General features: G+C 40.1%; 2 protein-coding genes across 2 annotated transcripts in view; both read left to right on the forward strand.

Annotated features, from left to right (window-relative positions):
• The window catches only part of hsh2d (hematopoietic SH2 domain containing), a 75,903-nt gene extending 61,042 nt beyond the window's left edge, over positions 1-14,861 (forward strand). Inside the window, exons 2-6 of the mRNA XM_071920508.2 lie at positions 10,404-10,540; positions 11,460-11,549; positions 11,965-12,130; positions 12,421-12,714; positions 13,420-14,861. Of these exons, the coding sequence (XP_071776609.1) occupies positions 10,419-10,540; positions 11,460-11,549; positions 11,965-12,130; positions 12,421-12,714; positions 13,420-13,926 (1,179 nt within the window). The 5' untranslated portion in view covers positions 10,404-10,418 and the 3' untranslated portion in view covers positions 13,927-14,861. The remainder of the gene's footprint in view (positions 1-10,403; positions 10,541-11,459; positions 11,550-11,964; positions 12,131-12,420; positions 12,715-13,419) is intronic.
• On the forward strand, positions 71-4,295 carry LOC139928086 (ras-related protein Rab-8A). Its single transcript, XM_071920455.2, has 8 exons — positions 71-219; positions 748-808; positions 2,155-2,215; positions 2,715-2,792; positions 3,032-3,121; positions 3,228-3,293; positions 3,670-3,720; positions 3,865-4,295. Exons 1-8 carry the CDS (start codon positions 96-98, stop codon positions 3,949-3,951), a joined length of 618 nt encoding a protein of 205 aa, XP_071776556.1. The 5' UTR covers positions 71-95; the 3' UTR covers positions 3,952-4,295.
• Positions 14,862-15,160: the final 299 nt, after the last annotated feature.

Consider the following 15,160-nt stretch of genomic DNA (forward strand, 5'->3'; position numbering starts at 1 on the left):
TTTGCTTAACCAATCCGCAAGCCCATAAACTGACAAGCGGTGACGTCTTTGGCTTTACAGAACGGACGGGCGGGATATCCGCAGTAGCTAATAACATGGCGAAGACTTACGATTACTTGTTTAAACTACTTTTAATCGGCGATTCAGGCGTCGGGAAGACCTGTGTGCTATTCAGATTCTCAGAAGATGCCTTCAACTCGACGTTTATCTCCACCATAGGTTGGTAAACTGAGCATTATTTGTGCTGTCTAGGCCGAAAAGTGTTACCGGAGCAGCCCATCCCGTCATGCTAACTTTTATTGCTAACTTTTTTGGCTAGCAGTCATCCTGTAGTGGCTAGCCAGGAAGCAGGCTAACCGGCTTGTCACAGAGTGCTTGAATAAGGCCAACAAGTTCAGAGTCTAGACTTTGCCAGAACTGTCAATGAGATCCTAACAAGTAGTGATGCCTGGAAAGCTACTTACTGTACTAACTACAGCTTGGGTGGGGTAGCCAGATGGGCTAGCAAGCTACAAAGCTGTCAAGAGGTGATCCAGTTACCCAGTCTCATTTTCAACATGAGCCAACTGTTTGTACTTGGTACTCTAGCATAGCAACTATGACTGAACTCAACAACTCAACCCCCCCATTTCTTCTAAATGCAAATATTAGGCTGTTACAAGGATGCTGAGCTGGTTTTGGCGCCAGCATGAAGATCTCCCTCTGAATTGGTTGAATTGGCCTGAACTGTTTTGTGTTTTTTCTCAGGTATTGACTTCAAGATCAGAACAATAGAACTAGATGGAAAGAAGATCAAGCTACAAATATGGTAAGAGAGTGATGTAACTTCAAACACTGTCACTTCAGAGCTTGGCTGATGTGCTAGAGGAGAGATCAACAAGTGGGAAGTATTATTATGGGATGGCATGGTAGAATGTCACTGTACCCCAGAAAGGGAGCACAACACATGCAGACTGGTATGTTTTAATCAAGGTTGTCCAGACTGTTGAAAGATTTCACTGTGCATGTGTAGCACCTGGTTTGGTACCCCACTCCTCTCTTCCCTTGATAACACCGTCCTCTCCACAGTCTTCCCTGTAGTAAATATAGCATTGGGGTGCTTGAAAGAGAACCAGCTCTAGGTACATTTGGCCAGCATGCCCAGATAACTATATACATGCCCCACTCTCCGCACTTAAGACTCTTGATTCTCTCTACCACTCAGCTTTACGCTTTATCACTAACCTTGGACCATTAACTCATCATTGTGTCCTGTATCAGAAATTACACTGGAACTCACTAGCAACCAGGCGACTGATATACTGGTACATTTGTATTTATAAAGCCATTATCGGTAAACTGCCCTCTCACTTGACCACACTCCAATTTGCCAGCAATGCCTACAGTCTAAGATCACAGTCCTGCATTCTTAAAGTTCCCAGAATCAGAACTGTTTTTGGTGAAAAGGCGTTTGATTATTTTGCCCCCGGGTCCTGGAACAATCTCCAGTCAAAGCTCCAGCTCACCCATTTTATTCCCCTAAATCAGTTCAAACAAATTATCCACAGTCTTATGCAAGATGTGTGCTCCTATTTCTGATCTAAATTGTGACCTTTTTTATTGTACATATTTTAGAATTTTTCTTTTTCTGTACTGTTTTATTGTGTAATCCCTGCTGCCATTTCTTGGCCAGGTCTCCCTTGGAAAGGAGATTTTGAATCTCAATGGGACTTCCTGGTAAAATAAAGGCAAAATAATAAAAAAAAAATGTTGTGCCCAGTGAACATGGTTATAACAGCTTTGGTACCTCTTAGGGCTTTTGATTAATCATGTAGTCTATAAAATGTCAAAAATAATGATGAATGCCCATCACAAGTTACCAGAGCTCAAAGTGATTCTTAAAATTGCTTACTTAGTCTGACCAGCAGCCAAAAACAACAAGTATTCATTTTATAATGAAACAGAGAAAACTAAAGCAAGCAAATCTTTGCATTTGTAATCAACTTGTCAAAATTGTTTGAGCACTAGTACCTCTGTATCCCAGGCAAATACTGAAATATTCAACCCAATTTTATAGCTAGCAGAATACACTGTGAGTATTACTCTGATCTGGGCAGTGTGGTTCATTTAGCCTTGGTTCAGCAAGTAAAGATGTAAAACATTTCTCTTGTCTAGGGACACAGCAGGGCAGGAGCGGTTCAGAACCATCACAACAGCCTACTACAGAGGAGCCATGGTAAGTTACCTGAACGGGTCCGTTGGGGGGTCACCTCATGTTTGAGCTCTATTTAAAACTCCAGAGCTCATCGTACACTCTTACCAGAATCACACCCTGTAGTGTTGTTTATGATTTTGTACATACGTGGGGAATTGTTGAGGTGTGTCCAGTGCATTACCATGGAATCTCGGTAGGCCTCTCCTTCAGTTCAAGTTGAACTGGATGCCTGTGTTCGCATAATTCACTTTAGAAACCCAGTCGATGCTTGTTGCCTTTTCTTTTCAAAGCCCTGTTTGTACTTGGTCTCGCCGTGTCATGTAGTCCCCCATTAATAAAGCCTCTGATAATTGAGGCTATGACAAATATGATCAGACATGAAAGGCTGACATGGACAGAAGAAAATCACATTAGACATTCCACTTCCATCTCTGTTTCTTTGGGCTAAGAACCAATGAGGGATCATTTAATTGTTGTTTGACATATCTATTTTGACGTCTACTATCTATGAACTCTCCAGGGCATCATGTTAGTGTACGACATCACCAACGAGAAGTCGTTTGACAACATCAAGAACTGGATACGGAATATAGAAGAGGTAAAATATTAATAACATTGGTTAATGTGTGTAGGTGTGTCTGTGGGTGTTTGTAGGTGTGTATGTGTGTGTGCGCATGCAACTGTTTGTACAAATATGTTGTTATACAGCTGTCTTGTGTGCATGCTTGAGTGTTTATCTTCTGTGTTGATATTCTATTAATAAAGAGCCTCCTGCACAGTCAATAGTTTCTACACACACTTTGTTACTGATCCATTTCCTGTCCGCCATGCCAACAGCATGCCTCAGCAGATGTGGAAAGGATGGTCCTTGGGAACAAATGTGATGTCAATGACAAACGACAGGTGTCCAAAGAAAGGGGAGAGAAGGTGGGATCACAGGAATTTGACAAATGAAAGTTATTGTTGTTAGTTATTGTACTTTAACATGCCCGAGTACTGACTGTGCCTCTTGTCTCTTATCTGCTGCTGTCAGCTGGCACTGGAGTACGGCATAAAGTTTATGGAGACCAGTGCAAAGGCCAACATCAACGTGGAGAATGTGAGTTCACTCCATTTGCTGTAATTACTCATTCATAGTCTGAAGTAGCGCTGCTCAACACGGGGCCTGCGGGCCAAACTTGCCCCTTGACAGTTCTTTTGGCACTCTAAAGATTTCTATGGATGGTTAATAATTTGTCTATTTTGATGCAGTTTATTGATATTTAAGTAGTGAGTTTGAGAAAACTTTCTACAAGGCATATTGTTAATAGAAGACCCCAAGAAGCTATAATTTCAAAATAATCATTGTAGCAATTTTTGCCCACCATCCATCTTACTTTTAAACCTTCCATGTCAAAAACAATTTCGGCACCTACAGTCACTACCATTTCTGTGACGCTCTGATTCACCTACTGTTTTTTTTTTTTTATCTGCAGGCCTTTTTGACCCTTGCCAGAGACATCAAGGCAAAAATGGACAAGAAGCTGGTAAGGATATAGAAGAGACTAGAATGCTCATTGGTATTTAACTGATAATATTGATTACGGTGTCTGCTATCTGCGTCTGTGGTGGAATGGTGTTTTTGCTGTTTTCTTATGTGGCTGTGTTTTCTTCTTCTTCTTGTACTTCAGGAGGGCAACAACCCACAGAGCAACCAAGGTGTGAAGATTACAGAACAGCCCAAGAAGAGCAGCTTCTTCCGCTGCACGCTCCTGTGAGCAGGAGGCAGAGGAGCGTCAACATCCACCATCGCCTTAACTGCGTCCCCCACTGGACAGAACTGGACAGAGCACACACACTTCTTTCTCTTTCTTTTTGTCTTGCTCTATTTCTCTGTTTCTCTTTCTTCTTCTGTTCTGTTTTTCCCGTGCTTATCCGTCTAAGACAAAAAAAAAAATCATGTACCCTTGCTTTGCCGGTTTCATCGCAGTCACTCATCAAACCTGAGCATTACAGTCAAGACAGACTGACACCTGTATATTCAACTTCTGTGGCCTCTGATACGTTCTGAAGCACATATAAAAAAAATTTTTTTTTTAAGGTTGCTCCGGCCTAGGGCGACTATTTCTTAGCTTCTCAGCTTGATTCCATAGATTTTAATGATTTTTAAGGACTGCTTTGAAAGAGAGACATCTATCTTTGTGAGAGGCACTGAAAGTGTATTGCAGAAAATTATCAAAACTTTTTCTGTCTATAGTCTGTAGCTCTTTGAAACTGAAACCACTGAAATGATTAATTTTCTGCTTATAGGTTATTGTAGTTATTGTCTTCACAATTCTGTTTGATGAGTAATTGGCTTCTTTTACATGTTGCTGGTATCAGTGAAGGCTTATTGAAGCTTGAGTGTTTACCGCAAATAGTACCGTCTTCCAGAAAAGGCTCACTGTTCTCATGGGCTTCCTAATTTCATATATATTCCGACTGTCTAGTATAGTGCCAGCTGAGTATCACCAATAGATCTCTGGTTTTTGGAGTTCTTATACCACATGTATGCACTGACTATACTGTAAGTTGTTTTAGATAAGTGTGGCCTAGACAGTTGTATATCTACATGTGGTAATATCAGCATGTAAATATGTCATCGGTTATGAGTGTGAAACAATAGTGCCAGCGCATCAATGTTTGGGTTTACGTGTCCCTTTTGTTCTCTTCCAGAAAAATTTGTATGCCTTTTCTACTCTTATTTCTGTTGAGTTTGTAGGCTGAAAACATTCCTTTCCTGTAGTGAACTCTTCAAGTGTGCAATGGTATCTGTGTGAGGCCCAGATTTTACTGTCTATCTCAAGTATTCACATGGTCGTCTTGAGGCTGGGCTCTTGACAAAGTATGTTTTCTTTTGGAGGCACAGAGATTCCTGTTGTAGTTGCTGTGCTTGTCGTTTTAGGTATTGCGTTTAATTATGAAAGCAAGATGAGGTAGATGGTTGTTTAATGCACTTCGACTGGTGGACTAGCAGCACTGTTATAATTGGCAATACCTAAGCTAAACACCAGGAGGCAATACAGCTGCGTGGCAGCGGCACAGGAAGAATCATGGCGATGATGGATTCATTGTTTTATGCATTTATATTTCTTCCAGTTCACAGTTCCAATGGGGGAACTTGTACACAACCGTTCTGCAGGCCTTGGAAAGCGGCTGAGCTGTAGCAGTATTTATGGAGTGAAACAAAACATAGCACCAAAATTACAAAGTGCCCTTTTATGTTCTTATCGATTATGCACTTTTCCATTTTTTTTTTTTTTTCCTTTCTGTACAAGATGCATTTTGGATAATTTCTTAATGTTTGTTGCTTGTGTTCGTTACAAGTCCTAACTGAAAGCAAGGAATATTCATGCACAAGTTTGCCAGTGTGTTCACCCTGTACAGCTGGGCTTCCTAAAAACATCACTGAAACAGCACTGAAACTATATTTTTATCATTGTAAGTTACTATAATGAAGACAGTGCTATGATTTAGGGGTGTGATTTTTGTTTTTGTTATTTTTTTCATTACAAGTTTTTTTGACTATTGATATTTCCGTATTTCCAGCTTTTCTCCCACTTTTTCCTTTTTTTTTTGTTTTGTTTTGTTTGGTTGGTTGGTTGGTTGGTTGGTTTTTGTGGCTGTTGTTTTGATCACATCCCTGTTGATGCTTTTGGGAACCCCAGACGGAGAGGTGTTAGGTCTTCACCCCTCCATCTCTCCCTCCTTCTTCCTCCTCTCCCATAATGTAGTATCACGTCTTACTGTGGCCCAGTATCATGGCCTTCTGAACTATGCATCCCGAGTGCGTAGAAACCCTCGAAAGCTTTGCACATTTGACTTGACAAGCTTTATTTGAGATTAGAAATGTGCAAAGGATCTAACGAGTATAACTTTCTGTTGTTTTTTTTTTTCTGCTGTCACTCCCTGTTTATGTATCTGTTGTCTTAAAGTGGAGCTCGGTCGTGCTGTTCAGACACAAGAATAGGAAATTGATTGCAAGCTGATTTAAAATCACCTCAGAGGTATTACAGTGAGCTTCCAGAGACTTTGACCAATCGTTTTTATTGTGCTGAAGAGTCTGTGAATTGAATCTGTACCTGCAGCTCTTAGCTGTTAACCTGTGGAGTAAAATCGTCATTGCAATAGTATCACTGTCAGATGTTTCAGCACTATTCCAGGTAAACTGTCTGTCTCACACTCAGATTGAGTTTATTCTTGGCTGGATTACAATATTTTTTTTAGACTTGAATTAGGCTTAATCTTGGTCTGGGAAACAGGCTCAGTTTCCTTTTGATTGGAGCTATTTGTAATTCTCACATTATAAATCTGACAGTTTTATGTGAACATGTCTTTAGCATTCCCTGGTTTTGACTAAATTTGGATTTCATCGCTGATTATTGGTGGATTTCATGGGGAAGAAATTAGCTATTTCAACAATTGTAAATAAAAGATCTACAATGATTGTACTGTAGTTTCATAAATCTTATTGATCTACACCTTTGTAGATATGTGTACTTTTGATGATTTATTAAAATGAGATTCTTTTAAAAAAAACAATGTTGTGTGTTCAATTTATTATAAATATATGTTCACCCTTATGGGAAAGTCACACTAAAATATTCTATAATGGTGATTTTGTGTTTGTTAGATTAATGTCAGATACTTTGGGTTACTTTTCATCCAAACCCCAGAGCCAGACAACTTATTTCCATTTACAGACTGTAGTTTTAATAGTATTGTCATGACCTGCCACCTTATCAACCGTAATTTGTTCTACTTCCCAGCCCTTTTTCTTTATATTTATTGTTCCGGGACTGTTGCTATACTCCCAGGCAAAGCACCATTCAAAAATGACTTCACGCTCTTAAAAAAAAGAAAAAAGAGAATCCAGAGTTAACAGGCCCTTAGCACTTACATGACATGCAGAGTTAACTGCAGCTTTGATCTGCACTTATTTGTTTTGCAAATTAATTCACTACTAGTGCTGCACAGTACTATACACTGTAGCACTTTGTTTGCATATTTCCAGCATAGAAATGGTACAGATGGAGAAGAATCTTGAAATCTTTTTTTTTTTTTGTATTTTTGCCGGACAATTCTCGTATTGTGTGGGGAAAGTTTCTAGTGTTAACATTGCCGGCAATTGTCATTGAAACCAATAGGAAAGTTGGGGATCTATATACTTAGGCTATATCCTACCTATATACTAGACAACAATGGTAACGCCAAAGACCATAAACTTTACTATCAAGATATTTCCCATCCCATCCCAGCCAGGTAAACCATGGATGTATTGAACTCCTTCCTGACTGGAGCCAGAAGTCATCTCGCACATGCGTAGTACATCTGTCCAAAATGAGTGGCGGTAGTATATGCAAAAACATAACAATGCTGTCTGTGGCTTGTTTAGAGCTTAAACATTACGTTGCCTGGCTAAAAAAAATAAATCAAATAAGCCTCTTCCGGAAACAAAGATATTGAACAGGGTGTGAGACTTCCTCCTCCGACTCCCAGGCCACTTTAATAAAGTCGATTAAAGACAGACGAAAGGAGAAGTGAAACCTCTCGCTTCGCCTGGACACTCTCTGGTAGTACTACACCATGGTGAAGAAAGTTAACCAAACTGTGAAATGCTCACGTTTGCGTGAAGCACATAATATTCCGTAAAACGCCGTTGTGTGAACTGAACTGTGTAAACTAGATCCCATGACCCTAAAGTAGAGTCCGAGGTGCTTACCGGTATACCACTTTGATAGTTTTATCTCCTATGGTATTATCATAGGGTTTTCTGTGGGATTATTGTTATACCCATAGTTGCGGCACGATAGTTTGACGTTTTACTATAATATTTGTGTTTACAATTTTTTTTTATGTATTCTAGTATAACTTTATGAGGGACTGTAGTAGGCTACGTAGTAAAGTTTTGCCCCGCCCCCCCGGACAGTCAGTTTCAATCAGATGGTTAAACTGCGCTGTCATATCACGGTGCTGCCAGGCAAGGTAAGTCATCTTTACTGTGAGTAGAAATCCTGGACATCATGACTGTGTTTCATAAAAAAAAAAAAGAAAAGAAAAAGAATGACATTTCTGCTTGTATGATTTTGCTTCTATGATTTGAATACCTAGAATTTAGAAATCAAATGCATGAACTAAAACAAAGCGGCTGTAGCCTGTGAAATATATCCAGGGTTTGGAGCCAAAGGGGCGTAAGTGCGTTACAGTAGATTTTACCGGAGAGCCAAAACAAATTTAGATCAAACTTGGATCAGCTGGCGTTATAGATATTAAGCACAATATTTTAATTTTTTGTGTTATCAGATTGAGCATTACTATAAAAACAATACTGCTACAGTTTAAGTTGCATTATATTTGTAAACTTTTTTTAAAATGGCAAAAGAGTGAAATACGCCTTTTTGGCACAAACATTGTCCCAATACAGCCATGCAGAATATGGGCGTATGTAAGTAAACAATTGTAAAACACATTCATTTTCAAGTCTAGCAATTACACTTCAATCAACAGTGAAATATAAAATAAGATCAGAATGAATATCTTCATCTTGAAGTAATGCTCAGCAACTTTCACCTTTAAAATTGTAGGCTACATCGAACATATGAAATTGATTGATACATTTTTTTCTGTTAAAAACTTTTAATAAACCTTTTTAATAAACCTCTATAGACATAAGAAACTACTTTTGATTCTAAACTACTATTTTTTTTCTTTTGCTAGTATAATACATTTTTGTATGTGTCCCAGGACACATCACTTATTGATGTGTCCTGGGACACATTCAAAGACCTGTAAAACTCCTCATAACACTGAGGGATAACTTCAGCTACCAGCAGTCTTACTACCAGAGCTCATCCTGACCAGTTCACACTCCTAACATTATAAAATAACATTTTGAATCTATAGGCCTAAGTATTTCATGGGAATATTAACATGTTTACATTAATCTAATATTTACCTAGAATATTAATTAGGATATGGACAGGATACTAAAAATGATGTGATCATGCTGCCATGCTAGCATTACTTACGTCAGCATGCATTTTGAGTTGACCTAAGTGCTGTTAGAAACCTCTACCCACAATGCTTGTTCAGTGTCAAAAGTGAGGTTTTGCTTGGTGTCAAAAGGGCGTACTGTAAGTGCAGTTGTGCCCTTTTGGCAACAAACAAAACCCTGCTTTTACTGTTACGGCTTTCAGTTTTTGTTTAATTAAAACTTATGGGTCATGATTTCAGTTGTGTCCTTTTGGCACTGAGAAGATCTCACTGAGACCATAATACTCATATTCGCCCAAAATCGCACTTACGCCCCTTTGGCTCCAAGCCCTCGATATGTAGTTTGCTATTTGGTTTTCTTTAGTGGTGTCAACAGATACAACTACTGCAAATACGTAATCCACTGTGTCTGCTCTAAAACTGTAGTCCTAATGAGTAGTAGTAGTGCAACATGCAGTATTATTGGCTAGGTTTTTCATATCTGCTGTCTCTAAATTAACTTTGAGAGATGCACAACAGGTCTGTGATGCTGGAACAATAGCATGGAACTTGTGGGGTTTCTCATTGTGTAAACGGTTGGACTGAGGAACAGCGCTGACAAATGTCTCGCAGCCCATGACATATATTCAGTGTATGGAAAGAGGAACAGCAATAAAGATGACAAAGAAGGCAGCATCCATACTGTAGCTGCTGCGCACCAGGTTGTGATCAGACCGGCTCGGATCATTTTGAAATTTGACGTAATTGGCATTGGACTGTATTACCTGGTACTCAGCTGTGGCAGATCAACTTCCCTATACAAACAGAAGGTTGTTTATATAGACAGATCCCTATATCTGTCTGTCCTCCTTTCTGTATGTTTGCATGTATGAATGTATGAATGTCTGCATGTGTCACTGCCTCACATCTATTTACTGTGTGCTGTAGTTTTTGCATTTGGTATGTCTTCATGCACAGTGCATTTTCCAGTAGAGACAACACAGGCAAGGCAAAAACTTCAAGGCAATCTTTATTTATACAGCATATTTCATTTACACAAGGCAAATTCAATGTGCTTCATGTAAAACACAAAAAATACAAAATTTGTCAGGTAAAATGACATTGCCAACTCATAAAATGACATTTAAAAAAAGAAAGAAAGATAAAATAGGTAAATACGGATAACAGGACTCAAACTTATTTTTTCTCCCACTAGGAGAGCAGAGGCAGGGCGATGGAGGGGGGTCAGTCCCAGGGACACGACGCTGCCTTCACCTGGTTCACTGAGCTGCAGCTCCAGTCTGTTATCAGGAATGGAATAGTTCCAGAGTGGTTCCACGGTATAATTTCCAGGAAGTAAGTGCAGAAAGATGCCAATCTCTATCGCCGTCTGTCATCTGCTGGAGCAGGTTGCAGACAGCGAGGAATGTCGAGGGCCATGTTTTTTAAAATTCTGCATGATAACACATCAGCTTTGTGTGCAGGGGTGCAGAGTGATTACGTTTATTTGCTCAATTACTCTACTTATGTACAATTTCAGGGTACTATAATGTGAATCTTTCATGCCTAGGGGTGTTTTTTACTCTACTATGTTTTGAAGCATATCATCACTTAAACGTAAACTCACGTAAACTTTTCAGGAGCTAAGAGAAACATCCTTGTTTTTATCTTGGCACCTTAACCACCGTGTATGTTTGAGTTTATCCAGTTGGGTTTTCAAAGGGTTTCGTAAGCCCAAAGGTCACAGATTTTTCTCAACCCATAGAGTAACATGTAATCCTTCAAATTAAGTTAAAACATGAAACTCACCCAAACTGGAGTTATGAGGTTTTCACATGACAACAGAGATATCCTACTACTTATTCCTCCATTATATAGACAACAAGCAAAACAAACAAGCAAAACTGGAACACTGATCCCTTTATCTACAAAGGTTAAAAGCTGAGATGCTTCCCCTTCATTCAGTACAAAATATTGAACATGTACTTTTACTTCTGATACATAATTACATTTGATCACGAATGTTACAGTACTTTCAATGTAGAAAGTAGAATTTTGAATTGACCTTGTACATTTTTAGCATTTCTACTCTTAAGTAAAGGATTCATGCCTCCTGCTCAGCCTGTGTACGTACACACAGCATTGTCGATCAGCATCAAGCATCAAGCACTCCATCACTGTCCATGCATGTTAAGAATGCATTGTCATAATGAGTTAAAGCTAACCTGATGTCTTTTTGTCTGTGATAATTGGGTCACATTAATCTCATCTGCAGGACCGCAGAGGAACTATTGCTGCCCAAACCTCCAGGCTACTTCCTCATCCGAGTCAGTGAGAGCAGGATCGGCTACACACTCTCATATCGGTGAGTGTTTGCAGTATAAAGGAGCCATTATTTACCCTCAACAATCACATTTCACATTTCAAATGCGTTTTCACTATGGCCAATTCATCTCTAGTTCATTTATAGAGAGCTTTTAGATTGTCAAGTGTTTTACAAAGCATAAAAACAGATAAAATCAGGGATAATAAAAATGCAGGCATGGCGCGTTTACTGTAAATCTACTGGGTTTACTTTGGTTTCGTTTCAGGAGTTAAGTATCTGTTTCTATGGCATCTATCTCAGCCTCTCTAAACCCCTATAAACAATTATATTATGTCTTGCCACTCCTTCAACTTTTGCTCAGTCCTGGCTGAAACAGGGCTGGACTTTGAACAAGTCCAGCCCTGTTTCCCCTTCCTGATAACATCATTTTCATTTACATTTCTCTGCACCTTAGTGCGGAAGACCGTTGCAGACACTTCATGATTGATGCGTTGAAGGATGGCCATTATATCATCGTAGGTGAGACGACGCATCACCGGTTTCTGCAGGACCTGGTGGACTTTCACCGCAGGACTCCCATCATGCCATTCCACGAGGTGCTGACTGTCCCATGTGGACAGGTATGGAAATGTTCTGTTGTTGTACATGCATGTGTAGTTTTAGGGATTTATATGCATGCAGGCTTGAACCTGAATCAGATTCACTGTATCGCAGAGCACAATGTTTGCTTTCAACTTCTGTACAATATTAACCGAGAACAAACATAACACACATCCCACTATCAATTACACTCATTTGCTTCTACTTGTCAAACAAGTTTGACCAACATGTCTCTCTCTCTCTCTCTCTCTCTCTCTCTCTCTCTCTCTCTCTCTCTCTCCCTCCCTCTCTCTCTCTGACCTTATAAAAGATCTCACAGGACAACACTGATTACGCAGAGCTACTGTTTCCCAAAAGGCATCTACCGAACCCTGACCCCAGTCCACTACAACACAACTCTCTGCATCCCAACAACAAGACTCACCTAAAACCACAGGAAGTCGTCCCACCTGCACTTCCTCATCGACCGACTACACTGACGAACTCTGCAGTCCTTTCTCCAAATGTTGCCATGACGCCTGCTGTCCCTAACAGCAAACCAAACACACTTTACCCAAGTCTGGAACATGAATTGTCACACTTCATCTCCCAAATTCCAGCCATGGTAATGAAGACTCTTGTAAATTATCTTAGGTAGGATTGTTTCACTGGTGTACCTGATGTCATGCTTTACAGGATTTTAAGAAGTCTATCTTATTGCTCACAGATCAAGGTCCTTCTTAAGACATTCAAAAAGGTTTCCATGCCAACAAATGCTAACCGGAAGCTGGTGCCAATTTCTTTGAAGATTAATCCCTGCCATGAAAGTATTTTGAATGCAGCTTAGTTCATGATCACTAGGCTGCGCTTCTACAAAACCTGAAGTTTCCCCTTTAATCCAGAGATTTTACTGTGGTTAAAGGCCTGAAGTGAAATCATTGAATCGTGGCATTTAAATTTCCTTCAAAGTGGATTTAAAAATCTAAACAAGGTAATTCGCACTCTCAGAAAGAAGATCTGAAATGAATTGATTTATTTTACTGTGTTTATGGTTAGGGTTAGATAAAATAAAAAATGTCAGTCAATCAGTTAAGATATATTTTTGAGAGTGTGGATTTCCTTTTTTTGATTTTTGAATCGCCTATTTGAAATCGATGTACCAGAGAAGCCTTACTTTATGTACATTTTCCTACCCAGCATATGGACTTTCTCAGTCATTTGAAGTGCATTTAACATCCAAATCTTACTCTCAGTCTGCAATATAATTATCTAAAGCAGAGTCCTTTTACTCGTTAACAAATTTCTATGCTTTCATGTTTTTGCTCTCCAGCCTGTGCCGATGCCCAGGAAGAGATACACCGCCCAAGCAGACCAGCCTCCTGAAGTCCCCGCCAGGACCGCCGCACCGCCACAGAAGCAGAACCAGGCTTGCACCAGAACGATCTCTGCGCCCAGACCCACGGAGAGACACGCAGCCGCACAGTGGACCGGACAACAGGAGGAGGACCAGCCCAGAAACACCGACAGGACCCAGGACGTGAAGCCGTCAGTGGTCACCAACCTGATGAACCTGAGGAGGAAGTTCCAGAAGAGGAGGAGCATGTCACATACGTACGCTGAGATCAGTGCGGAGGCCGAGGGGCGGCAGGAGGGGCGGCTGGGCGGCCCGGAGGCAGGAGACGGAAATGGAAATGATGAGAATGAGTACCAGGAGATTTCAGGGGAGCAGATCATCAACCAGCCGCCGTTTTCCAACGCTGGCCCCGCTAAGAGACTGACTGACAGTGGGTTACCTCAGGAGTACCAGCCACCTCCACCTTTTGCCCCCGGCTACTGATACACTGCTGTCTTCTTACAAAATAACTGATGGACGGATCGATGGATGGATTGATGCATCAGCTGAAACTATGTTACACAAGTGAATTGAAAGTGCTGATGCTTGAATGTTATCATGTACGACTCAAGGTTACCTCACTATATCCATGGAAATACTCCTCTTTGGTAAAGTTAAGAGTGTGAAAATATGAAAAGGGAAGAAACTATTGTACATATGTGACTCTATAGTGCAACTAAGTGCGTTTATGCTTCAATGGTATCATATGTGAGTCAGGGATACAAGACAGTGCTTGTGGAAATACTCTTAATATAAGAGTATGAAAATATGAAAAGAGATTAAACTATTGTACATATCTGACTCTAATTAGTGCAAGTGAGATGTGTTGATGCTTGAATGGTATCGTATGTGAGTCAGGGACACAAGGCAATGCTTGTGAAAATACTCTTCTTTGGTAATGTGAAAGTATGAAATGGCACAAGGGGGAAGTTTGTGTATGTAAATCAGAAATTATGTGGATGCTGTACGGTCGATGACGCATCAGATGCTGATCTGTTATCAGCTCTATGATAGGGAAGCTCAGAGAGAGAGAGAGAGAGAGAGAGAGAGAGCAAGCAGATGCTGGTCAAACTTGTTTTCATAGGTAGAAACATTCAGGTATGAGTCAAATTCACCATGAGTGACCAGCAGTTGTAGGTACTTTCCCCAACACATCATCTTCTTTTTCCCAAACAGCTGTGTCATACCTTTGTCAGTACTCAGTTAGTACTTTCAGTTAGGAATGGTACTATAAAGCACCTTTTAGACCATTTGATGGCAATGATATCTCATTTCATATTTATGTCTATATATAAATGATATTCCTATGTGTAGTATCTAATTTTGTAATGACCCTTTGAGCTAATAAAGTGTTTTTGAAAAACATGTTTATTCTGTGATGGTTTCCAAGGCTGTCGGCTGTTATGTAGTTCCTTGTTTCATGGCTCAATATTACTGTATGTCTGCACTGCAAAACAAGAGGCTTACTGTGTGATTGGGACTGCTATTAAAATCAGGGACAATCACCTTTATTTACTCACACTGGGCACACAGTTTGAATTACTGTCTCCTCCCTCCTCTTCTCTCCTCTTCCCTCCTTTCCTCTCCTCTAATCTCCTCCTCTCTTCTCCTCTCCTCTTCATGTCTCTCTCTGTACTTAACATGGTACGGATTTACCGGTGTTGTTTTTATTAACACG

This window comes from Centroberyx gerrardi, chromosome 9 (assembly GCF_048128805.1).
Source record: "Centroberyx gerrardi isolate f3 chromosome 9, fCenGer3.hap1.cur.20231027, whole genome shotgun sequence".
Classification (NCBI taxonomy): domain Eukaryota; kingdom Metazoa; phylum Chordata; class Actinopteri; order Beryciformes; family Berycidae; genus Centroberyx; species Centroberyx gerrardi.